The 26,743-nt window shown below is 41.8% G+C and overlaps 1 protein-coding gene across 1 annotated transcript in view; it reads right to left on the minus strand.

The window, feature by feature from the left end:
• The window catches only part of LOC122797061 (echinoderm microtubule-associated protein-like 6), a 3,800,753-nt gene that overhangs the window by 111,160 nt on the left and 3,662,850 nt on the right, over positions 1-26,743 (minus strand). The window contains exon 40 of the mRNA XM_044065838.1: positions 634-787. Coding sequence (XP_043921773.1) covers positions 634-787 — 154 coding nt within the window. The remainder of the gene's footprint in view (positions 1-633; positions 788-26,743) is intronic.

The following is a 26,743-nucleotide window of genomic DNA, read 5'->3' on the forward strand; positions in this document are numbered from 1 at the left end:
TGTACAAAGTTTCTGTAATCTACAGTTTGATAATCCAGCTCACAATTAGTTTTTTCTCTGCGCTTTTAATCTGTTTTAACAAAATGTGCAGATATCCTATGCACACTGTCTGCAAACACATGGTTTTCTGACGCGAGCTGATACTCTAGCTCACGAATATTACTTTTTTCCCTGTGCTTTTTGCAGGGCAACCCCCATGTATATAAATATAAATAAAACCAACCCCAAGATTGCACAACTTTTAGGAAGATTTAGCCAATGAATATTCATAATGTCACAGGCAAATCTGCATGACATTTCAGTCATGAATCATTTGCCTGCTACATCACAGCTGTAAATCATATCAATCAATCTGGCCATACCGATTCTTGTTTGAAACAGCTGGGGGGGGGGGGGCTACTGTTGTAAAACATCAGCATCATTTATTAGAAAAGCTCTATGTGTCAGTTGTGCATTTTTGTACTTTTGACAATTGTGTGTGCATTTTCTTTTTGTAAGTGCTAGCAGGTACTAAATGATCCAACACACTCATTCATATGGAATTATGTCTTAAAATCAGATACAGCTCTTAACATAAAGATAGTGTTAAATGCAGTTAAAACATATTAAGATGTTAATGCTCAAATAACTTACAAATTTTTCAGTGCAAGGAAAGTCAAAAAGCTTTACTAGGCCAAAGTCATCCCCTGTTACTACGTTTAAGCCAGCATGCGAAACACAGGCGCAGTTCACATCAGCTTTTTCTGCATTGCGTGGCCAAATTCCTATAACTTCATCTCCCAGAATGCTGTTAGAAAAAAAGACAAAAAGATTATTTTTCAGTTATCTGCTATAACATTAGATGATGATGTCACATACGAATTTTAAGTAAGAAACACAGAATACTCACATTAAAAGTAATGTTAATACCTAAAACATGACTTGCAGTAAGAAAGATAATTAGTGTACTAAACTGCTAGAATGGGCATGGCAAAACAACTTGAATAACATGCAATAATGCAATGTCTGCACTCATTAAATAAAGAGCTGCTCTTAGTGCTAGTCTGCCCTGATTCCAACAGATGTGCTCTCAGTTTAAGTGATTTACTTTGGTGTAAGGCCTATCTATTAAAAGGCTTGCAGAACAGGCCATATTCGAAAACATTCGCTATCAGCCTGCTCTCAGTGTATGTGTTCCCTTACACTGAGAACAAGAATGTTGGTATCAGGCTCCAAATTAAAAACAAATTAATTGTAGTTGTTTGTGTTTGGGATGTATCAAAAGTTCTTGTGTGAGTAGATCCAGTCTGTGAAGAAACTTGTGGGAATTGCCCCTTGTCAATTCCAAAGAAAGGGAGAACCACTGTTTCCTGGGCCAGAAGAGAGTCACTACAATGATATTTGGGGATTCCTTCTGAATCTTCAGAAGTACCCTGGATATCAGCAGAAATGGATGGAAAGCACACAAGAACATTCCTGTCCAAGAAAAAGAAAAGGCAAGTGTCTTCTAGGCCTTCTTGCATGGACTGCTGGAACACAATTTTGCTAGGTGATTGCTCAAAGAAGAGGAAATAGGTCTACTTGTGGAACTCTGCATAATGGATCAAATCTTGGAAGACACCTGATATAGTTTCCTTTCATGAGGATCTGCCTTTATCCTGCTCAGCTTGTCTGCCATACAGTTCTGAGAGAATGTAAGATGACTGTAGAGTGAAACTGTGTTGTAAAGCTATATTCCAAGCTAACATGGCTAGTCTGCATAGGGGGTAAGATTTGGTTCCCCAGTGCTTGCTATGCATCACATCACTGACATATTGTCTGTAACCACTTGAAGACGTCCTGGAGATAAAAGGTGGTTTAGCGTGTTGAGTGCCTTGATAAGAGCTGACATCACTTTTATATTTATGTACTTTAGCTTACCTGTTGTCTTAGAGACTTTGTAGTTTTATCCTCCTTGATACTATTCCCCAAGCAAAGTCCGAGGAATCTGTGGTGATTGACTGTTTTGGAGCAGGAGAGAAGAGGAAACCTGGATTCAGGGATATTTCCTGTCTCCACCAAGCAATCTCTCTTTTCACAAACCCTTCAGCTGGAATTTGAAAAGATAAAAGATGTTGGTGCTGGGACCAAAGAGACCAGATATTGTATCTTTCTCATGCGGAGTCATGCTAGAGGTATCATGAATGCCATAAGACCCAGAACCTTGAGGTATTCTTCCAGTGACTGAAGTCTGCATGAAAAATTCTTGGAATAGATCTAAATATAGATCTATTTCTTCCTGTGGAAGAAATGCTCTTTATACTGAGGTGTCTAGAAATCACCCCAGGAATAGAAACCCGTGTGATGGAGTCAGAAAATAATTTTGAATGTTCTCTTGGAATTCCAGCCTGTGTAGAAAATTACTTACAGAAGTCGCAGACTCCTGACACTTTAAAAAAGATTCTGCAAAGATAAGCAAGTCATCTAAATATGTAAAAATATGGATGCCTTGTAGCCAGCAATGGGCCATGGCAAAAGTTAGACACTTTGTGAACACTCTTGGAACAGTGGACAGCCTAAAGGTTAAGGCAGAGGACTGATAATGTGATTCAAATACACAAAACATTAAGAAACACCTGGAATTCTGAAAGTATGTCAATATGGTTTGTTTTCATTTATTTAAATGTATGGTTGTCTATGTCATAAACGATAATTCCATAAAGATGTTTCTTGTTTAAAAAAAAGAAAGAAATGCCTGAAATCTGGAAGAACAGGAATGTGACACTATGCATGTTTTAAATGTAAGGTTACTAAAAAAAAGACAAATGAAGAAGGGGAGACTGGTTGTGAAGTAAAAACATTTTGAACTTGGGCAATATCACAAACTGTTTCAGGGAAAACAACAGCCAGAACTGGTCTCCATGCATTTTCTTTCTTTGGCAATAAAACCTTCTTGAATAGAATTGTTTTCCCCGACTGGGAAGGAGGAACTGCCTGTGCTACCCCCTTAGGCAGTATGAGTTATAGGAGAGGAGGAAACAAAAATATTTAGTCTGGGGGATGTGGTGAATTCTCAGGAAAGGAGGAATTTCTTCCCACTGCTTTTTGTATCCTTGCTGAATCAGCCTCAGAACCTATTTGCCTGAGATAGTCCGTTGCCATAGAGAAAAAATGGAGATACAGACTTTCTGGAAGTGCGGGGTTGGGGGATAAAGTCCCTTATATAGTTATTCTGTCTTATTTGACTGTTGTTTGTTCTGGGGGAGGGTTCCTGCTTTCTTTTCTGAACTGCCCTGCCATTGCTTTCTGTTTTTCAGTTTGCCATCATTCTGCTGAGACTATTTATTTTGTTTCTTGTCTAAACTGGATGAAGGAGTAGAAAATCCCTTTTTTTTAAACACCTTTATTCAATTATGATTTGTGACATAGGTAAACTTACATTTATACAAAAGCAATCAGACCACATTAACAAGTTCACATTTACAAATATTATACATTACATATATTGTTATATAGGTTTACATACATTTGGTCGTGCAACCGAAGGTCGATCCATCATAACGCCAAACCTAAATGTCGAATCTCATATGCCCAAATGCTTGGAATGTCATGTGCAATGTCAAATTCGAAATTCCCAATCGCACAACCGATGCAACAAGTACTACCATGGGTCGAGAGGGGGGAATAGTAGCCTGGCCGGCGTTTGGTAATCTCGGGTTCAATATCCACAGATTCGACATTCTGTGATCCTGGGGTTCTGCTGTCAACACGTTTGCACATTGGTCGTTCGCACAAATGCATGTATACTGTTACATATCATATAATCAAAGTAACATTACATAATTTGTTCAATTTCTGCCTTTTTGTAACTTTCATTCTTCCTCCAAAACATTTCTCTGCATGTATTGTTCCCATAATTGCCATTTTTAATGTAATTTTTTCCTACCCTTTTTTAAAGATCTCACTATTTGTTCTTTTTTAAACAAGGAACATCTTTATTAAATTATCACTTATCACACAGACAATCATACATTTATATAAATAAAAATAAACCATATTGACATAATTCCAGCTGCAAGCATTTTATGTCATAAACCATATTGACATAATCCTAGTTGCAAACATTATACATCATTGTCAGTCACACATTGCATAGCTCATTCAAGTCCTGTTTTCTTTTCAGCTCCATTCCTCCTCTGTATGAATTTTTCCCACAATTCCAATTTTTTTCCTATGTCATTTTCTCCTACTCTTTTTAAATATCCAAATTCCAGTTGCTTTCTCTCTGTTACTATATTCATTACTTCATTATCTATGGTGGCCACCATAATTAGACTCAGCAAGGTTTTACTATTTCTAGGCAAGTCCGATTCTGTATCAAAGCTCAGAAAAATCATTTCCCTAGTCACAACAATTTGCTCACCCAGTATCACCGACAGATTAGACTGCAAGGAATCTTTAAAGTCTGTCAACTCATTACACTCCCAGAAAAAAATGTTCCCAGTTACCTCTTTCTTCCCCATCACATCTCCAACATTTGTTGTCTACCTGAGGAAAAACTCTGTAGTCTACTTGGGGTATAAAAATATCTATGTAAACATTTCCAAGCAAAAATCCTAAATCTTCTAGATTTTGTTGCATATTTGGGAGACATATATATATATATATATATATATATCCTCCCATTGTTTCTTTGTGAATTGCTTATCCAGTCTCTTTTCCCAATCCTTTCTAACAGCCTCTGATTGATTCTTATACCTACCACGCAATATTTTATATGCTCTACTAATTATTCCCTTTTTAAAGCTAGTATATGCTCTAGATTCTACTAAAAAGTATACCAGTGCTAGTCATTAATTTAGGAACCCCCTATTTCTTTCTCTTTGCCTATACTCTGATATCAATCCTTGATAGGGAAGACATTCTCTATCCTGCAGTCCAAATAAATTCTTGGCATCTTCCCATTCTATTACCTTTCCCTCTCTGGTTATTTGCTCCCAATACTTTGGTTCCTTTGCCAGTTTTCTCCAATAAATTCTAGCCCCCTCTTGCCTATTGTCTGAATCCCTAATTCCTGTCATCCTTGTGATGAAATGAGATACTGCCAGCCCAGCTAGCTGGAATTTTGTAAATAATTATATGCCATTGGTGAATATCGAAATGATTTGTATAAGATGCTTGTGTTACAACTGTATTAGAACTGTATGCTATGTGTATATCAAACTGCTGGTACAAAAGTGTGTGTTGAAAAGGGTTTGTAAAATACTGAGCTTAAAAATGTGACCACAGTGTACCCTACTGGAAAAGAACAGAAATGTACATACACTATTGTAACTGTTTAAATGTATATATTTTAACAATGGAAACTGGGACATAGGAGGTTAACTTTAGAAGAATATCTTAAATTAAATTATGTTATGGCCAGGCTATAAAAAGATGTTATAGTTCTGTTTCAGTGCATTAACAGACACAATGTCTAGTACTAGGGAACTTTCTGTATTACCTTGGAAGTGTTTTATTGTTTTAGGACTTCCAGCAAGCACCAAGATCTGAGGAAAAGCCCTTGTGTATGTACTTTCACTGGTAGATGCTAAAGGTGGTAAGGAAGGTCAGTGAAGTTAACTACATGGTAGAACTGCTAGGCAGGAGGTAGGAGCACAAATTGTACCATGTTAACACCATGAAACCTTACAATGATAAGGAGGCCCTGGTGCTAAATATTTGCAGTGGAAGGCAGGAGAAGTCTGTGGAAGATCTATGGCTACAGGAAGCCAGCCAGCAAAATCCGAAATTACTATGGTGGAGCCTAGGGTTGCAGGCATATGATAAGACAGAGCAACACTGTACTGAAGTCAGCAATGCCAAGGCAGCTGGAATCTCAAGACAGGGACTGGGGTAAGGTAATCCCAGATAGGCTCATACCTCTCAAGCAACGTTTCATAAGGGTCACTTGAAAAACTAGCTTGAGTCTTCGAGGGGAGGTGGTTGGGAGAAGTGTAATGAAAGGAGATACTGTGAGCCCAGCTAGCTGGAATTTTGTAAATAATTATATGTCATTGTTGAATAGCGAAATGATTTGTGTGAGATGTTTGTGTTACAACTATGTTAGATCTGTATGTTATGTGCATATCAAACTGCTTGTACAGAAGTGTGTGTTGAAAAGAATTTGTAAAGTACTGAGCTTAAAAATGTAACCACAGTGCACCCTACTGGAAAAGAACAGAAATGTACATACACTATTGTAACTGTTTAAATGTATATATTTTAACAACAATAACTGGGACACAGGAAGTTAACTTCAGAAACATATCTTAAATTAAATTATGTTATGGCCAGGCTATAAAAAGATGTTATATTTCTGTTTCAGTGCATTAACAGACACAATGTCTAGAACTAGGGAACTTTCTGTATTACCGTGGAAGTGTTTTATTGTTTTAGGACTTCCAGCAAGCACCAAGATCTGAGGAAAAGCCCTTGTGTATGTATTTTCACTGGTAGATGCTAAATACTGCTAGCTTTCAGCAGTGGGGGCACTACCTGGGATAGAGTCAGATGACAACAAGTGATGTCATTCTGCAAGCTATCTCAGCAGAAATATTGGAGATTTTAATTTAAGAAGTCTCTGAGAGAGACTGCATTCTGCATTCCGTATTTGACCTGACAACATCATCTAGACTTCTAGAGGATCTATTCATCACATCTGCCTTGCTGCTCTAAATAAGTGTACTAGGTTATAGTAATTCTCTTAGATATAGTCAGGAATATAGCAAAGTGTAGCTTAGCTATTTTTCTCAATTTATTTGACACTGTCCTGCAATGTTGTTTTAAATATTTCCTGTGATTTTGAACTCTGCTGTCACTGTATATATACTATTTTCTGTTCTTTTAATATTTATTATTAAATATATTTAAATCTTTAATTGTGGCTGGTCTGTCTAGACATATTTAAGCTCTGAGACTACTTGCACGTTTATTTGTTGACATTGTGTACGCCACTCCTAATAGCCTTGCTCTTGGTCAAATTACCATATGTATTGATAGTAACATTACACAGTATGATTGGCCACCCTTTGTTAAGTAGTTAATAAAGAGTTGGCTGGTGGCATTAATAACTACCGTATAGTCTGGGCAGAAGGGGGCATATTCAGTAAACCTGTGCCAGCCTTTCGCAGGTGTGTGTGTGTGTGTGTGTGTGTGTGTGTGTGTGTGTGTGTAAAACAAATCTCCAAGAGTGTGTGTGTCAGCCACTTGGGCATAGACACGGAGCACTGGCTTGATAGAGAGAGTGTTGGAGGTCTTGGCTTGGCCACTCAGCTGAGATCTCAACTCTATAGCTGTGCCAGTGGGGAGTCTTACTGGGGATCTGGAGAAAGAGGGAGAAACCTGCCCTGGACTGAATGTGGTCTCTGTGCGCTCTTATGGGAAATTGCACTTGATGCAGAGAGCTGCATCTGGAAATAGTGTGTGTGTGTCTGTGTACCTGTCATCCTCCCAATGTACATTCCCCACTGTTGCCAGTGGTGAGGATTGAGGCTCCTTGATTACTGGGCCAGTGGTAGGGCGTCACAATACCTACATTCTGCTTCCCTCTGGAACATTAATGTTCTGTTAATGTTGTCAAATGTTTGACTCCCTTGCACAAAACCACATTGATCTATATCTATCAATTTTGGCATCCCGTTTGCCATTCTTTTAGCCATTACGTTCATAGGTTCATAGGTTCATACTAGGCTATCTGCCCTAGGGCATTTATAAGCCTAGCCAGAGCGTGTTTGGCTTTTGCCACCCAATTTAAATGAGTTTTACTATGCCCTTTTTCAAGGTTAGTTTACTGTGCCTCTGTCTAGCAGTGACACAGAAGTGATCACCAGGGTAAACCTACGATCTCCCATCCACTCGTCAAGATTCCTCTTGAAGAGAGACAGTGAGGGACTCTGCCTAACGTGGACTGGGATTCTATTCCAGAGTGAAGGGAGCCTCTGGGTTATGAATCTGTCCCCCCAGCATGTCCTATTTATTTCTGTGCTGAGGTTCAAGTCCCTCGAGTGCGTAGCTCGAAGGGATTTGGATTTTCTGAGGTGAAGCATGTCCATTAATTCTGGGTTGGACATGGCTTTATATGTCAGGCATAGATCGCCTCTAAGTGGGCGGTATGCCACTGAGTAGAGCTGGAGTTTCTTTAACCGAGCAGCATATGGCATCTGTTTGAGCAACTTGATCCTCTTGGTGAGGTGCTTTTGGGGTCTTTCTAGTTGCTGCAGGTGTCGGGTAAGGTACATCCCGAATGGGGCATTGTATTCAATTATGGGCCTGATGAGGGATGAGTAAAGGGGCACAATGACCTCCCTTGATCTAGATGTGAATCCCTTCATGATAACGTGGGCTATATAGAAGGTTTTTCTAACCACTTTGGCCATGTGGTTGTCAAAGGAGAGATTGCTATCAACTTGGGTCCCCAGGTCCCTAATTACTTCTTTGGTACTTAATGGACTTCCACCTATGTGGTAATTTGTGGGCACTTTGTTTTTGCCAAAGGGAATGACTATACACTTTTTGGCGTTTAGCTTGAGGCTATGGCTCTGGCACCAGTTATCTGTCTCAATGAGACCCTTTTGGAGGATGCTTGTGTCAGCTGGAGAGTCGATTATGGCACCCAGTTTGCAGTCATCTGCGAACTTGTTCAGCCATAGTCCTCCCATGTTGGCCTGTACCTCTGAAAAATATATACCGAACAAGAGAGGTCCCAGGACTGAGCCTTGTGGGACGCCGCTTGTAACTGGTTTGGAGTCTGACATGGCTCCAGCAATTCTGACAATGTGGGTTCTGTCCTTGAGCCAGTTTGTAACCCATCTTATGACATAAGGGTTTATATTTAAGCTGGACAGCTTATCTATGATGCCCGTGTGGGGTACTGTATTGAAGGCTTTTGCGAGGTCCAGGTAGGCTGTGTGGACCACCTTCCCCTCGTCAATGGCCTTGGTGACTGTTTCAAAGAAATCGACCAGGTTCAAAAGGCAGGATCTGCCCTTAACAAAGCCGAATTGGGTAGGATCCAGTATCTGTAGGTCCCCAATATCTTTATTTATGAGTTCCATGATGATCCTCTCCATAGCTTTGCAGACCAGGCTAGTCAGGCATATGGGGCGGTAGTTTCCAGGGTCTGTTGAGGCACCACCTTTGTGGAGAGGGACCACTGTTGCTGTACGCCATTCTTTGGGTACATATCCTGTAGTAAGGCTGAGAATGAGAAGTTATGTACCTACCATAAGGTTCCATGTTAGTTGTCTTCTTCTCGCCTGATTTTTTGCTGGATGGGTTCGGCGCCGACCTTCGGCTCCGACTCGACCTATACTAAAGCTCGAGAGCTATTTATACCGGCTCGAGACTACCCTATATCCCACAATGCTAGGCGCTAACTACCCAGATCTCGTTTGATAGCTGAAAACCATAGCAGTTTTGCTCTCCAACAAAAGGAGGAGAGGAAACCTCACTCGAAAGTCACCTAGACCTATAGCTACCAGAAGGGATAGCCTAGGGGTCAAACTGAGGCAAGAAGAAGATCCCCAAGGATCCTTAGGTCTGTCCAGGCTAGGAGGATGGGGGGTGGGACGCAAGAAAGAAGGTGAGAAGAAGACAACTAACATGGAACGTTATGGTAGGTACATAACTTCTCAATGTTAAGTTGTCAATCTCGCCTTCATTCTTGCTGGATGGGACCGCGTCCCTAGCACCTTCACCCTGGGTGGCTCATCGGAACAGACTCTTGAGAACAGTGGAACCAAAATTAGCCCGGCTTCGGGAGGCCATGTCTAATTTGTAATGAGAGATAAAGGTATGAGGAGAGGCCTAAGTGGCTGCCGCACAAATGGAATCTATTGGTAATCTAGCCTGAAAAGCTATTGAGGTGGCTAATGCTCTGATTGAGTGAGCCCTGGGGCTTGACGGTAGCTTTTGGCTTCTGAGCTGATAGATGAAAGTGATCACAGATGCCAGCCATCTAGAAAGGGTTACTTTGGAAACTGGAAGGCCTTTCTTGCCTGCTGCATAAGAAAGGAAGAGCGGCTCAGATTTCTTAGCTTGCTTGGTTCTATCCAAATAGTAACGGAGTTGACGATGAACGTCCAGAAAATGCAGTTTTTGTTCCGCTCTGTTGGAGTAGTTGGGGAAGAAAACTGGAAGATCGATAGTCTGGTTTAGGTTCACTTCAGAAGAAACCTTGGGTAAAAAGGACGGATTAGTCCTGAGGGACACTCTGTCTTTATGGAAAACTAGATAAGGTGGATGAATGCAAAGGGCCTGAAGTTCTGATACTCTTCTCGCAAATGTTATGGAGACCAGAAAGACAGTTTTCCAAGATAGCAATTTCAGGGAGCAGGAAGCCGCAGGTTCAAAGGGGGGAAGAATCAAGGAGGTTAGAACCAAATTTAAGTCCCACTGCAGTGGGGGGTCCCTGATTGGGGGCTTAAGCAAAAAGATACCTTTAAGAAAGGTTTTACAAAGCTTATGGGACATGATACTGGAGTCCGAAAAGCCTGCATGAAAGTTCGAAATAGCCGCTAACTGTACTCTGATGGTAGAGGAAGAAGACCCTGAGTGAAACAATTCGGCTAGGAAGTCTAGGACTGATTGGATAGGGGCAGTAAAAGGATCTATATTTCTAGCTCCTGCCCAGAAGGAAAAACGTTTCCACTTGCTGGCGTAAATCCTCCTGGTGGATGACTTTAGGGAAGCTATAAGTATGTCACGCACAGAATGGGAAAAAAGGGGAAGCCTGGCTAGGGTTGGAATTGGAGCAACCAAGCTGTGAGGTTGAGAGATTGGAGGGAGTGGTGCAGCTGTCCCGACTGATGGGTCAAGAGATCTGGCACTGGGTCCAGATGCCACGGCTGCCCCAAGAGGTAACAATGCAGGAACGGAAACCATATCTGACGAGGCCAGTAAGGAGCAATGAGGATCATGGTGGCTCTCACGGCGGTAGCTTTCTAAATCAATTGAGTGATTAATGGAAAGGGGGGAAAGGCATACAGAAGTCCCCGGGGCCAATCGTGGACTACAGCGTCTCTGGGGGGGTGGCCGGGAAGAGGGAAGAGAGTGAAGAAGTCGTGGCACTTGCTGTTTAGAGGCATTGCAAAAAGGTCGCAGCAAGGTCGACCCCATCTCTGAAAAATTTCTTCCCCTACTGTTTGTTTGAGAGACCACTCGTGTGGCATGAGAATGGCTCTGCTCAACCTGTCCGCTATGATGTTGGACTTCCCGGGGATGTGCGTTGCTATCAGAAACTGCTGAGAGGAGATCGCCCACTGCCAAAGTCTGAGAGCCTCTCGACACAAGGGATAGGACTTGGTTGCGCCCTGTTTGTTGATGTACCACACTACAGACATATTGTCCGTCTGAACTGCAATAGTCCCGATAGGAAGAGAATCCTGAAGGGCTTGCAACGCTAAAAGTACTGCTCTCATCTCCAAGACATTTATGTGCAGGTGGCACTCGAAAGGTTGCCATGTGCCTTGGACCATCCTGCCCTGAAAATGCCCCCCCCCCACCCGATCAGTGAGGCATCCATTGTCACCATGGCGACCGGGGGAGAAGGAACAAATGGTCTGCCCTAAAGGACTTGAGGGGAGACCATCCACCAAGAAAGGTGTTTCTTGCAAGACAGGGTTATTAAAATGTTGTGTGACATTGGAAGTTGTTGAAAGGACCACTGGGAAAAAAGCATCCATTGAAGGATCCGCATATGAAAGCGAGCTACGGGAAGTAGAGTAATGGCTGCCGCCATGAGACCTAATAACTTCAGGCTTGGATTTTGTTGTTCTGAAGAAGGATGTGAAAATGCCTGCGAATATCTAGAACTCTTTGTTCGGTTAGTTTTGCAGAAAGCCGGACTGTGTCCAAGGTGGCGCCTATGAAGGTAATAGACTGACAAGGCGACAAGGCAGACTTTTCGAAATTTATGGAGGTACCTAGCCCTTTGCAAGTATGAATGGTGTAATCTCTGGAGAGGAGAAGTTGACGTCTGGTGGTGGCGGTGAGGAGCCAGTCGTCTAGATATGGAAACACCTGGAATCCTTGACGCCTCAGATGAGCCGTAACCGCTGCCATGCATTTGGTGAACACTCGGGGGGGGGGGGCTGTAGTGAGACCAAAGGGCAGGGCTCTGAACTGATAATGACTGGTTCCCAGCCGGAAGCGGAGAAACCTCCTGGAGCGCCTGTACATCTTGATGTGGTAGTACGCATCCTGAAGGTCTACTGAGCACATCCAATCATCCTGACCCAGAAAGGGTAGAATGGACTGTAGCGTGACCATCTGGAACTTCGTTCTTCTTACAGACCTGTTTAGTCTGCTGAAATCCAATATGGGTCTCCAGTCCCCTGTCTTTTTCGGTACCAAAAAGAACTTGGAGTAGATTCCAGATCCTTGTTGGTCTGCTGGGACTGGCTGGATGGCTCTTTTTGTTAGAAGTTTTGATATTTCTAGTACTGCTTGTTCCCTTAGACTGGGTGGAACGTCTGGAAGGGGTCCTTTTGGCTGAGTTGTGGTGTGGATAAAGGGAATTTTGTAACCCTCGGATATGATCGACTGTACCCATTTGTCTTGGGTGAGTGAAAGCCAGGCTTCTGGGTACAGTGATAACCTTCCCCCGACTGCCTCCGAAGGCGGACAGTCGAGCAGCTTCTCAGGGATGCTGGAAGGGTTTGTCAGAAAGAGACTCTCTGCTACCCTGATTTTGCGGACCTCCTCTGCCCCTAGGGCGGCATCTGTTATTGTCCCCACCCCGCCTCTAGAGGGGAACTGACCTCTTGCGTCAGGCGCGACCTCTTATGGTTTATGGAACCACATCTTCCCACCCTTCTGACCCTTAGGGTATGGTCTAGACGGGGTGGAAAAACGGACTCCCATGGCAGAGAGAGTCTTGCCTTCTTGCTTGCACCTGGTCAAAGTATCCTTCACCTGAGGTCCAAACAAAGCTGAACCGTCAAAGGGGGAGTTAGTGAAGGATGCCTTAAAGGGGTCTGCAAAGTTACAAAGCCGCATCCAGGTGTGACGCCTTAAGGCAACGCCTGTGCCTGCAGCCCTACTCGCCCCATCGGCCACATAGGAAATAAGCCGCATGGAGGAGTTGACAATGGAATTCAGGGTTGCCAGCTGGGAATTTATTTTGTCTTGAGACCCCGCAGCTGTTGCATCCTGTAAGACCTCACCCACTTCTTTGAGCATGTCTCTGAAGGCGGGTGAAGTGGTATAGATAATTCAGCGATCGCATGACAAAGGTTGCTGAAGAAAACATCCGCTTGCCGTACCTATCCATAGTCCTAGACTCCTTGTTAGGAGGATGGACAGGTACTGAAGGATCAGCCAGTTCCTTCTTAGTGGCTGCAGCCACCACCATGGCGTCAACCGGGACACCCTTGGCTAAAAACTGTTTGTCCGAAGGGGCTGTTATAAATTTGGAAGGCCTCCGTGGGGTAGGTTCCATCGTATCAGGGGCCGTCCACACCTTCCACACCACCACTTCCATGAGGGGGTCAAAGGGCGGAGACACCCAGGAGGTGAAAGGGCGAGAGCCAAAAGCCTCTAGGTAAATGGACTCGTCCTCGGAAGGATTAAGGGTAGACCAGTTCCCCCTCTGCTTCAAGATTTCAAGGATGTCTGAAAAGGAGACATCCTCAGAGGGGGACCATGGGGACCCTTCCGACTCATCCAAGTCAGTATCCGATGTAATGGACTCAGGGGAGTCCACATGCTTCCTCTTACATTTCCTCTTCCGAGGGGGTTCCCCTGATGGATCAGGGGAAACCTCGGAAGAGGAGGATATTGCCAATGGGGAAACCTGAGGCGTTGGATCTCTACGGTCAGGAATGAGAGGGTGGGTAGAGACCGCAGCAGGCACTACAGAGGGAGGAGCTGAGGGAGCCGACTGTGGAGCAGGCACAGGGGCCAGCACGCACCTCATGACTTCGAAGGTGCCCCTATCAGGCAGGGTAGAAGGTCCCTGCTCCGAAGAGATAAGGACCCCTCCCGGCACCGAGAGGGACGGCTCTGAAGCCGATGTCGGGGCCGAACTTACCAGCGCCAAAGCTCCGAGAGGAAGAACAGGGTCGGACAAGGGTCCAATGCCACTCGCCCCCTCGGAGCCGACGAGGAAGTCCATGTGCCCGGATCCCTCCAAGGATGGGACCATGGAAGAGACCGGAGCCGACGACAGAGCCGAAAGGTGAGGTATCGGCTCCGACGTGTCGACGGCCCCGGCTCCCACAAGCTCCGGCTCTGAACTCAGAGGAAGAGTCGGAGGAGGAATAGAAGATGGGGTGGGGAAAGCCACTGTCTGTTGAGAAGGGCTATGAAGCATTTGGGCTAGTGCCTGAGACTTAAGAAGTCTACTAACCACCCTCTCGAGGTCATGGTCCGAAAGCCTGGAAGACCTGGAGGAATGGGTTCGATGACTCCGCTCCGAGAGTAAGGGAGACCTCGGAGCCGAGTGAACAGACTCCAAGGATGGAGATCTGGACCTTTTATGGCTAGCAGATGGCGCTGACACCACTATCGGTGCCGACTGAGTCCTGGAATCATCGGCTTCGGTTCGAGCCGATGTAGAAGCCTGAATTTGAGGAACGTCGACTCCAGCCGGAGCCGATGATGAAGACTGTGTCTTGGAAACATCAGCTCCAGCCGGAGCCGATGTGACAGCAGTTTGAGTAACATCAGTCGAAGGCTCTGCGCTCGGAGCCGACGGCTTAGATGGCTTAGAAGGCTTCCCTGACGAAGACTTGGTCGGGGAACCTTCAGGCTTTAACAAGCCCCTCAAAATTAACTTGTTTCTGCGTTCCTGCAGGACTCTTGGGTTGAACGCATGACAGACCGAACAAGAGTCCTGCAGGTGCAGAGGGCCCAGGCAATAAACACAAGAAGTGTGACCGTCTGTCAGCGACATTTTCTGACAGCACGAGTCACACTTCTTGAAGCCTGAGACCCTGGTGTCTTTTGACATCCTAAGTATAAAAAATACACACACACACACACACACACACACACACACACACACACACACACACACACACACACCCTTTTAAACAGTAAAGTCAGTCACACAAAAATTAAACTGACAAGTTAAGCAGAATAGGCCCAAAGGCCTAACCTTATAACTAAAGGGATTAAAAAAGGGATTAAAAAGGGATTAAAAAGGGACCGGAAGGGGAATTAGCTGTGAAGGGAAGCTAATGGGATGGTCGCTAACTAAAACTAAGTAAAAACCTGATTAAAAGATAGAAAATTTTTGAATTATAACTTCTAACCTGAACAGCCGGTAATAAACGTACCTCGCAGCTGTAAGCGGCAAACAAGATCTGGGTAATTAGCACCTAGCATTGTGGGATATAGGGTAGCCTCGAGCCGGTATAAATAGCTCTCGAGCTTTAGTATAGGCCGAGTCGGAGCCGAAGGTCGGCTCCGAACCCATCCAGCAAGAATGAAGGCGAGATTGACAGCTTAACATTGAACAGTAGCTTTATGTTGGGGTTCAGCTCTTCTTGGAGTTCATGTAGGACGCAGCCCGGGACACCATCTGGTCCCACTGATGCTGTGTTTTTTGCTTTGGAGAGGGCGGCTCTTAACTGAGCATCTGAGATGTCAAGGGGGCAGCACTCAGCTGGGATAGATATTTGCTCTTTTGGGGGGAGGGGGGGAGAAGTTTGCACTGAACCTGTCAGCCAGGATGTTGGCAATATCTGTGGGTTCATTGTATTTTTTGTCATTTTGGACTAACTCTGAGCATACCTGGGAGTTACCACCCAGGTTCCTAACATAACTAAAGAAAGCCTTGTGATTATCTTTAGTGTCCTGTGCAATTTTTCTCTCGAAGCTGGCCTTAGATGATTTTATGAGGGACCATAGTTTTTTGCTACTACTGATCAGAGATGCCTTCCCTTTTAGGGATTTTGCTCTATCATGTAGTAGCTTCCTCCTTCTGTTGTATAGTTTATTTATGGCTGGGGTCCACCAGACAGGACGCCTGCCTTTGGGGGACTGGGTCTTGGTTTTATCTGAGATTGCATGATCCATGCATTCCTGGAGGTGTACATAGAATGCTGTTATAAAGGATTCTGCAGTTTGGACCATAGTTTCCACTGGCCCAGGGGGTTTGAAGGATTCCACCTCGGTTTTGAGGAGTGAGAAGTTTGCTTTAGAGAAGTTTTTCACTGTGGTTTTCTGGGCTGGGGGTGGGGTCGGGATGTGGACATCCAGTGAGATTAATTTATGGTCCGATCTTACCAGTGAGGGGTATACCTCTGGTATGGAGCATAGAGTCCCCATGTTGGTGATGATCAGGTCCAGTATGTTTTCCCCTCTTGTGGGAGTGGTGACTAGTTGTTCCATAGCATTTGAGTTTATAAATTCTAGGAACCTTTGGGCTAGGGTATTGGGGCTTGAGTAATGCTCCCTGTCTATGTTTGGGTAGTTGAAGTCTCCCAATATAATGGTGTTTGGAGAGACCTTCATATTTTCCAGTGTTCTCAGGAAAGCCGAGTGGGGTTCCTGAGTTTGGGAGGGTGGTCTGTAGCAGACTAAAAACTGGAAGGCAGTTTTACCCACTGTTAGTTGCACATTGATGGTCTCCGATGCTTCGTGCAGTGCCACCAACCTGGAGGTGTGGGTATCTTTGACGAATATGGATACTCCCCCTCCTTTTGTGGTTCAGTCCAAGTTTTGGGGCCGAAAAGCATGGTATGAGGTATAACCTGGTAGTGCTGGTGTGCTCTCAGGAGCCTTGAACCAGGTTTCTGTCACTGCACAGACATCAGTGCTTTCCATGCTGAGGAGAGCTTTGAGTGCATGCATCTTGAGGTTTAAACTTCTGGTGTTGAGTAGCATTACCCTTAGTTTCTTTTTCCTTGTGTTATCTATGGAGGTGGGTTTGTCTTTTGAGCCTTGCCTAAAAAAGGCACTATGGGTGTGGCAAGAGCCTTTGCCAATATCCAAAAGCCCAGGGGTGACAGGTGCAAGCCATCCCTAGCGAAGCAACATGGCTTGTCGAGCATGTCATCCCAGGCTGACAGGCACTGGATCCCCTTTGAATGACACCAAAACTTTAGCCAATTGTTGAAATTGATCATCTTATCTTTATATTGTGGCATCATTCTTGGTGAGGGTAAGATGCTACTCAAGGTCAGGGTCATACCGGTCTGGGCTACATACTCAGAGAGCTCCTCTATGTCTCTTTTCATGTAGTCCAGGAAGCTACATCTCAGGTCATTCACACCAGCATGGACAATGACTGAGTCATATCTGCACTTGCCTTGGAGTGACCTGAGTGCTTGTGTTATGTGGCGAATCCTAGCGCCCGACAGGCAGCTCACCGTGACCTTCTCCATGTTCAGCCTGGTGAGTGGGACGTCAGTGTGTCTGACAATAGAATCACCTATTACAAGTGTATCAGGTGTGTTGTTTAGCCTTAAGGGCTGTGACTGTTCGGCACACTGGCTTTGTGAACTATGTGAAGCACGTGTTCTGTTTTGGGGTAGCGGTTGCTTGGATGTCTGATTTGGAGGTCTCTGCTGCTTAGGCAGATTTTTATTTAGAGTCTCTGAGTATGTTTTTGTGTGTTTATGTGTTTGGTTTGCTGTTGTGGTAGGTCTATGTGGGACTGGAATTGTGGTGTGTGTGGCTACCTTCTCCTCCTGACTGGTTACGCCAGTACTGAGTTGAGAGAGCTCAGCCTCCAGTTTGGCTATATGGTTGCATCTCTGACATATGTTAGAACTTGTTGGGCGGAGGAGAGGGTTGTCTGTGTACATGAGACAGTTGTAACATTGCCTCAAGATTCCCAGATTCACCAGCTGGACTGGAGAGGAAACCGACAACTGACCTTTGGACATGCTAGAACTAGGGAACTCCTTTATAACTGAAGCAAAAGGGCCAATGGGGAACAGAGTACTCAAAGGGAGTATGTGAGGATGTAGTGCTTTTAATTTTTTAGTGCTAACTTATAGAATTGCTTGTATGAGCAAGTGCCGGGCTTTAGATTAAGAATAGGGTGTTTATTTTGAGAGCTAGAGCAGTTTTAAGGGAAAAAGTGAAGAGTACACTTTGTGGAGCCGAGAATGGTTTAAACCCGATTAAACGGAGCTGTGCTATGCGCAAAATACAGCAAAGCCGCGCTAAAGTGGGTTTTATACACGGGGACTTGAAAGGGCTAGAAATTGGCCCAAAACGGCCAATAGACTACAAGATTCTTGTGCTGGGTTCACTCCTCCAGGGACAGATAGGCTGCTCTAAGCTCCCCACTCCCACTGGTGAACAAAGAAGCCTCCTTTTATCCAAGAAAGGAAATGGACAACACAGGAACTATCCAAAAGTCCAGAATACAGCAAAGCCTGTATTAGGGACTATTCTAGGTCAGGAAAGGCGGGAAACAAGGATAATTTTTTTGTTTTTTTTGCTTTTTAGTACACAAACAGCAGAAAATGCAGTAAATATATAACACAGGCTAGCGCACTTGACATAATAGACATAAACACTTTATAATCATTGTTTAGTATTGAAATGAAATGAACCTGTATGAAGCTGGATTTAATGGATAGTTACCCTCTTTAGGTATTACAGCAACCACCGCTTTCTTCTGGGATGTTGGTACTTATCCTCTTAAAATGCTGTTAAAGAAAACCTTCCGGATCTTTATCATTTTTTCCCCTCCTAGCTTCCATACTTCCACAGGAATACCATCTATTCCTGGGGACTTTCCTGTAGATTGGTTACACATCACCATGTTTATTTCATCTCCTCCTATCCTAACTGTTAGTATTTGAGCCTCATCTACCTCTAAGCTTGCAATATTTAATTTTATATGGAATACTGAACAATGTGGAGGCACCAAAGGTCCTGAGGTAAAAACGTGAATAGCAAATGAATAAATATAACACTCGGACCACCAGGCTGAAGAGTAACTGTTTAATAAATCAAACAAATGTTAGCGCTTTCGGGAGAATCCCTTCTTCTGACATAGATGTAAAACAATGCTACACATTTTTAAATTAGTTAAAAAACAATCCCTATCTATTTACAGGTCACATGCTCTAACCAGGAAACAAGGATAATGCCCCCTTAGAATAGGTTTCAACGGCACTATTCCAATTAGACCTGGGCTTCTATCAGCCTGTAATTCACCAACCCAGTGCACTTCAAAACTCTCTGTTCGTGTAACCAAATCACCTCCCCTTATATTAACATCTAATATCTGTAGAACCATAAACTTAAAGGAATGTCCATTTCTATCTTTTATGTGCCAGTATAATGCATTATTCATATTGCATAAACGAATGGCTGACAGATGCTGTAGAATTCTTTGCTGAAACATGCAGTTGGTCTTCCCAACATAGAACGCATTACAGCCACAATATGTTGCTAAATAAATTATGTTTTTAGTTGAACAATCTGAATAGTGTATGAGATCTTGCTAACTGGATGTATGAAGGTCTGATTATGTGTAATAAAAGCACAAGCTTTGCAATCTCTACATTTATAAGTACCTATTCTTTGGGAAAGTTGAGCCCTACTAGTTTTCTATACACTGAGGTATCTATATGACCTTTGGAATTTAAAAATAATCTGACATCCAAAAAAATCTATCTCCCTTTCGGAGAAGCACATAGTGAATGATAGAAAACTAGTAGTGGATAGAAAACCATGCTGGAGAAATAATATGCTATCGAAAGACAGCATGCATCCACGACATGTTTTCAGTGATATAATTAAAGGTCAAACATTTTGCACTTCAAGGCTGTGTACTGATGACAATATTTTCAATACGGAGAGTGAACACTTAGAGTCTCTATTTGTAGATAGAGGATATAGTCAGAAAGAAGTTAATAGTACAATTAACAATAGCAAACAAAAGAGAAATATGATAGCGGCTCCCTTGTTTTCTAACAAGGGTAGGTTCAGTAGAGACAATTCCAACAGTGGTAGGAACACACAGATGCAACAACCCTTAAGACTTTTTACGAAATATAGTAGCGATATAAAAGGAATTGGTGATATTATATGTGCAAATTCGAAGATATTAATGGTGGATGATAATATAAAAGAGATAATTGGGAATAAACCCAATATCACTTATAAATGTAACAGGAACTTAAAAGAAAGTTTAAATACCAACAGGAGAATTAACAATAGTAGTAGGACTCAATTTTCCCAAAGAACAGGTACTTATCAATGTAGACATTGTAAAGCTTGTGCTTTATTACACATAATCAGACCTTCATACATCCAGTTAGCAAGATCGCATACACCCCTAAACTCTATACAGATTGTTCAACTAAAAACATTATTTATTTAGCAACATGTTGTGGCTGTAATGTGTTTTATGTTGGGAAGACCAACTGTATGTTTAAGTAAAGAATTCTACAGCATCTGTCAGCCATTCATTTATGCAACTGGAAAATATAAAATAAAGGAAAGAGGTCTCAAAACATACTGGTTACCATTATATCAGCACATAAAAGATAGAAATGGACATTCCTTTAAGTTTATGGTTCTACAGATATTAGATGTTAATATAAGGGGAGGTGATTTGGTTACATAAACAGAGAGTTCTGAAGTGCACTGGATTGTTGCATTACAGGCTGATAGGAGCCCAGGTCTAAATGGAATGGTCCCAATGAAACCTATTCTAAGGAGGCATCGTCTTTGTTTATGTAACTGATTTCCTGGTTACAGCACGTGACCTGTAAATAGACAGAGATTAGTTTTTAACTAATTTAAAAATGTGTAGCGCTTTTTTTACATTGTCTGCAAAAGGGATTCTCCCAAAAGCATTAACATTTGTTTGATTTATTAAATGGTTACTCTTCAGCCTGGTGGTCCGAGTGTTATATTCATTCATTTCATATTTAATTCTTCCATAAACTTTTCCATTTGTACCTTTTCTTGATTTTCATATTTTTCTGCTTTATACAGATTTTCATAGAATTTCCAAAATATTTCTAAGACCTCTACAGGATCTCTTGTTACCTTCCTTGTTATAGGCTCCATAAGCTTGGTGACAGCCCTTTCTACTCTCTGTTGCCTGAGTCACTGTGCTAAAAGTTTTTGTGCTCTAGAGTTATTATCAAAAAATAGTTGCTTAACAGCAATCTTTCTAAACTCATGCATATTATCGAGGTGATCCCTTATTTTCTGTTTAGCATTCTGAAGTTGCTCCTCTTCTTGTTCTGTGAGATGCCCTCTATTTTGTAATACACTAACATTTGTAACTTCCTTTAAATAATTTTTGTTACTTCTTAACCATATCTCTCTTTCTTTTATTTTCATCCAATTTTAAACTCTAATTTTATCCCACTCTGTAGCTATATTTTCAGAAGACATTTCTATCTTCTCTAATAGCTCCTGAATAATTTCCACTACCCATTCCTTAAATTCCTCTCTTTTCAACAGATTGATGGGAAAACGCCAGTGTCTCATTTTTTTCATTACCCTGTATTTTTATTTTAGTTATTAGTGGCAAATGATCTGAAATAGTTATTAGGTGGGTATCAAGACCTTCAATTAATGCACATGTTCCTGTGAAATGTACATTCTATCCAGCCTAGCCCAGTTTTTGTATCTTGTGGAATATTATGTAAATTCACTCAGAACTCCTAGTACTGAATTCACATCTTCCATGCTAAACATTTTTGTAAATTCCTTCAAAAGTGTACCCTTGTTTGTTACACTTTCTCTTCTGTGGCCCCAGACAAATCTTCACTATTGCAAATCATATTCCATTCCCCACCTATAAGTTATGTTCCTTGCTGAAAACTGATTATTTCTCCCAGAATTGTCTTAAGCTCCATTATAGCAGTTTAGGTGGAATATAAATATATGCCAATGTAATCTTCCTCCCTTGCCAGTAGCCTCTTAGTATTACAAATTATTTATTTATTTACTGACATTTGGTGACTGAAAAAGTCCGACCGGGTCAGGAACCCATTTTCAGCAGAAGCCCAGGGAGAAAAGCTCCAGAAATAGGAAGATGCTTGCACTTAAGACAATTAAGAGTAAAGAGTAAAAGCAAATGTAAAAAAATAGATTTGGTTGCTAGCTGCATATAGACATATATACACACATATACAGATTGAAGGTGATAATATTTATTTACTTGTTTAGCATTTGTTTACCAGGAAAGTCCGACTGGGACAATGGCCATTTTCAGTGGATGCCCGGGGAGAAAGCCTTCACACGCATGTCTTTCGAGTGTGGGAGGAAACCAGAGCATCTGGAGGAAACCCAAACGAACGCAGGAAGGACATGCAGAATCCAACACAGAAGACACCCCAGCTAAGAGTCAAACCAGATAGCCTCTTGCTGTGAGGCAACAATGCTAACCACTGCGCCACCCTATATAATATAAAACAGCAGAACATTTTAACAACAAAGTTGGCAAAGTAGCTGTTGTTATAAATATATAAGTAATGATACAATATCAAGGTGCAGTATACTATAAAGTATTTAGAGGTAAAGTTGTTTAACATTTAAGGACAGGAAACTGGAAAATATAAAATAAAGGAAAGAGGTCTCAAAACATACTGGTTAGAACATGGCTGACATTTTGGATGCAAATTTAGGTGTAGACATGCAAAGATATGGGTTTTATTTTAGTTAAGAAATAATAGTTTATTTTGTTTCACTAAGAGTTACACTCAGTATTAGGAGGACAGACAGAAGACATATGAGGGCTGTGTGATGAGAAGAAGTGGTGATATACTAAGGTAGGTATAGAAGGGAGGTAAAACAAAGAAGTAAGCTAGAAGGATGAAGAGGGGTAAAGACGGCAGGTGGTGAGAAGTTGTGGGGGGTGAGTATGATAAAGGGGAGGATGAGAGAAGGGTGAATGAGGCAGGGAAAATCTAAGGTAGGAAAAAGTGATTAGTTGCAGACAGAAATAATTACAAGAGGGAAAGTTACTAATTATTATACCATTATTATCTTTTTTCCATCCTCTTCTGTCACTATTAGAGCTACTCTTGCAATTAATATAAGTACTCCTCTTTTCCTTTGCCCCAGATATTCCACTGAATTACCATCCTGAAAAATTTTATCAAATTTACATGTTCAGTACTTTCCAAGTGTGTCTCCTGTAACATAGCTATTTGCACTCTACATTTTTTAATATATTTCACTACTCTTTCTTTTTTGTATTTACCTGTGAGACCATTGACATTGAAAGACATTGCAGAAAGCATCACTGTATCAAAAAGTTATTATTACTACCTTTTATAACAGTCTTTTTGTTAAATGTCTAGTTCCAGATTGTGTGTTACATGCATACACTGTTTGGCAGGTTGAACTTTTATACAGTTGTTTCTTATCATATCCATTTCAGCCTATGTCACAGCTTATAAAACTTTTTGTTTTATTAAAAACGCTCAAAAAACACCCCCAATACCCCCTAAAACCTATTAATTTAATACTAACAAACAAAACTATGTACATCTTCAAATACTGAAATTTTACCCTCCTAACACGTAAAAATGTCCCAAATGTGACAGCCACACACAAACGTGAGTTAGCCTAAAAGAAAGTTTATCCATTCTAAGATGCATGGTGCAGCCTAAGCTTATACTAAGTGCTGTCTGTTTTTGTCTTATCTTTATAGCTCTAACAGCTGGGAAAATACCTGAATGCGTTCACAGAACATTATCTCCTAGCCAATTTCTCTTTTTTTCTTGCCAATTTCTCTTTATCAGATTGTAGCCAAATTCTCTTTATCAGATTGCCTCCATGGAGACATGAGGACCAGTTACAGAATTGTTACTAAGCATACATTTATTTGCTAGACAAAAGCCTTATAATATTCAATATTCTTTTTTATTTACTTGCTTTCTCTTAATGCGTGTTATTAGATCAAGCTAAGGGCCTTAATCCAGTCATTCCCCCTGCAAGAATGAGAAAAAGCATATGGATGTTTATTTTGTCATGCTCTTTTAGCCACATTTTTTTTTTACATTGCAGTGCCTATACTTCTTAAAACTCTGCAAGGAAAAGGAGAGATGAAGGGAGAAAGAAAAAAAGAAGAAAAAAAAAAACAGGAGAACCTTTTTACAATGGCATCCCCATTACACTTAAAAACAACTAAGAAAAGGTTACTTTATATCATGCAAAGAAAATCATACACTATAAAAATAGTACAATTAAGAAAAAAAAATGTTTGACTTACAGTTAACTTTCTCTCTTCTCTTCCCCTCCCCTAAGTATATTTCTGAACATTAATGACATGAAGTAGGGCATATGCTTTAGAGTACCTCACAAGTCCAACAAAGTCCAAAAAAGTCCAGTATTTCCAGATTTTCTTGTTATGTCATATTTCACACATATAATTATTGCTTTGTAATCCCACGTCATCTTCCAAGTTACTAGTTTTATTCCAGTTCATCTCCGTCTCCTGATTCTTCTAATCAAATCTCATGCTCCTGTCTTTCTCCCCAGCATTGTTTTGTTGAAACACTGGGAAAAAAGAAGAACAAGAGGTAGAATTTTCTTCCTTTTCACAGCTCAGTTTTTGTTGGACCAACTTTTGTATTTCCACCTTAGCATGTACTTCATTAAAAAAGAGTTTTGTCCCTCCAGGGAAGAATATTTTGAAAATGGCTGGGTACAGTAGTTTGAATATCACTCCTGCTTCTCAACATTCCCTGAACAGTGGAATACATTTAATCCTCTTAGGTCTGCTGTATGAATAATCATTCTCCACCAATACTTTGCTGTCTCCCAGTTTTAGTACTTTGCCCTTCTGCTGCAGTTTTGTTAGAATCAACTGCATCTGTTCCTTCCAGTTTCTCTTGTAGAGCTCAACAATTCACATTTTCCCTATTTCCTCTATCCTCTAATTCTATTATTTTTTGAAACATGTCTTCTTGAAAAGTCTCATATTCAGCAAGCTTTTTTCTTCATTTTGACCTCTGATTTTTGCAATTTTATCACCTCATCTGAATATCTGTTTAAAGCTTCTTCCATTTTTTCTAGCCTTTTGTTGTTTGAGTTGATATATTCCATCAGTGTTTCAATTATTTTAACCAGGTCTGTGCGCAGTTGTCTTTTGCTTTCCTCTAGGTTACTGGAGGTCATCTGGAGCTTGCACTGCTTTTTGCTGAACATCTGCAGTACTTTTCCCAGCCAATGTTTTTTCCTCACTTTTTGTAGCTGATTTTACTTCAGTTCCTCTGTATTTCTTTTTTCCTAGCATCCAGGTAGTGTACTTACTATCCAGTTACCAAAATGTTTCCAGAAACACAAAAGTCCACTGGCCTTCTCTGCTGATTTTCTGTTTTCACACTGGAAAGCTAGAATTAAGCTGTTATTCAATGTGGAACCATCTTGGAAGTCAATGTAATACAGAAATGCTAAGAAAATTCACAAGTACAGTTTAGGATAAATGGAAGGGAAAGACCAAGGGAGTGCAAAATTCCTTGAAGAATTTTGAAAATTAGGGCTTAAAAACCTGAGAGATTCCCTGAATCAGCTTACTTCTTTCATCACATTGTTGATAACCTCTGCAGCAGAGGGTCCACAAACTAAAGTAGCCAGACAAACCTCTTCAAAACAGTACCACTGACAACAGCCTTGGCTGTAGTATCCACAAACTCATAAATACACTTTGAACAATGAGTAGTGACCTGAGAAATGAAAGAAACTAAACCACACAAGGCAGAGTTTCCCTCACAAGAGGGATCTGGAGATAAAACACATCATACTTTCACAATAAGCTTGATCATTCAAAATTCTAAAAATCAAAGTTGCAGAAGCATACACTTTTCCTCCAAACTTATCAATAGAGCTGCATCCTTGACTGAAGCAGAAGGATTAGAATTAACAAAGTGTTTGGCGGTAGCTGTATTAACTAAAGCTATAGCTGCTGGGTCAGGTCTGGGATGAGTGTATAAAATTTTGAAAGAGTGAGGAACTCCATAAATTCTGCTTTCTTATGCTCAGCAGATTTGCTGTCAGGGAAACCACAGGCTGTGACAAAAACATCTTCCAATGCTGACATCTCTGGGGGATGGGTGAAGATTTTGGGAATTCTGGTTATAACAGCTCATAGTATTTTCTGAGGAACTAAGAAACCACAAAACCTCACTGTTTTCCCACTGGAAACAAAGGCGCAGATACCATGCTCTCCTCTGAATCTGAATCAAAATTCTGAGAAGGAAAACCTGTATTGGTCACATCACATTGCCTTTCAGGAAAAGACAAATCTTTTTTCTTTTACCTGATACCACCTTAAAATGAGTCAATAGCCTGTATAAAATACTAAGCCAGTCACAGGAAAGTACTCCTACCCAGAGAAACTACAGCAGGAGAAGATAAATGTTTTGTTTTCTGTTTCAGGAAAACAGGCTTATTCATGGCACCAACAACTTCCTCAGTGAGCACAACAGTCTGGCTCAGCAGGGGGACCTTTCCTGCTCCTTCTCCCAAGATAAGCAACAGTAGCTCTCTCTTGCCCACTGAAGGGACCCTAACAGCTTCAGAGGACATGGCTAACTCCTAGTCCACAGTGACTGTATGGACAATTCCAGAGGGATCTGGGAGAAAAAAATGAAAGATCTGAGATTCATAGATTCATCGATTGTTATAGGCTAATGACCCAGGGGGCTTATCTAAGTCTAGCTAAGTTTTCCCAAAAGAACAGTGACACCCTGTATCCAAACAGGACATTGAGGAACAGGCATTTCTGAACTACCTCTGTCCACAAAGGACATGGGTGCCAGGCCCAGTGTACATTTAGTCAGCCACAGACCTTCAGCGTTTG

This window comes from Protopterus annectens, chromosome 3.part0 (assembly GCF_019279795.1).
Source record: "Protopterus annectens isolate FY-2018-M chromosome 3.part0, PAN1.0, whole genome shotgun sequence".
Classification (NCBI taxonomy): Eukaryota; Metazoa; Chordata; order Ceratodontiformes; family Protopteridae; genus Protopterus; species Protopterus annectens.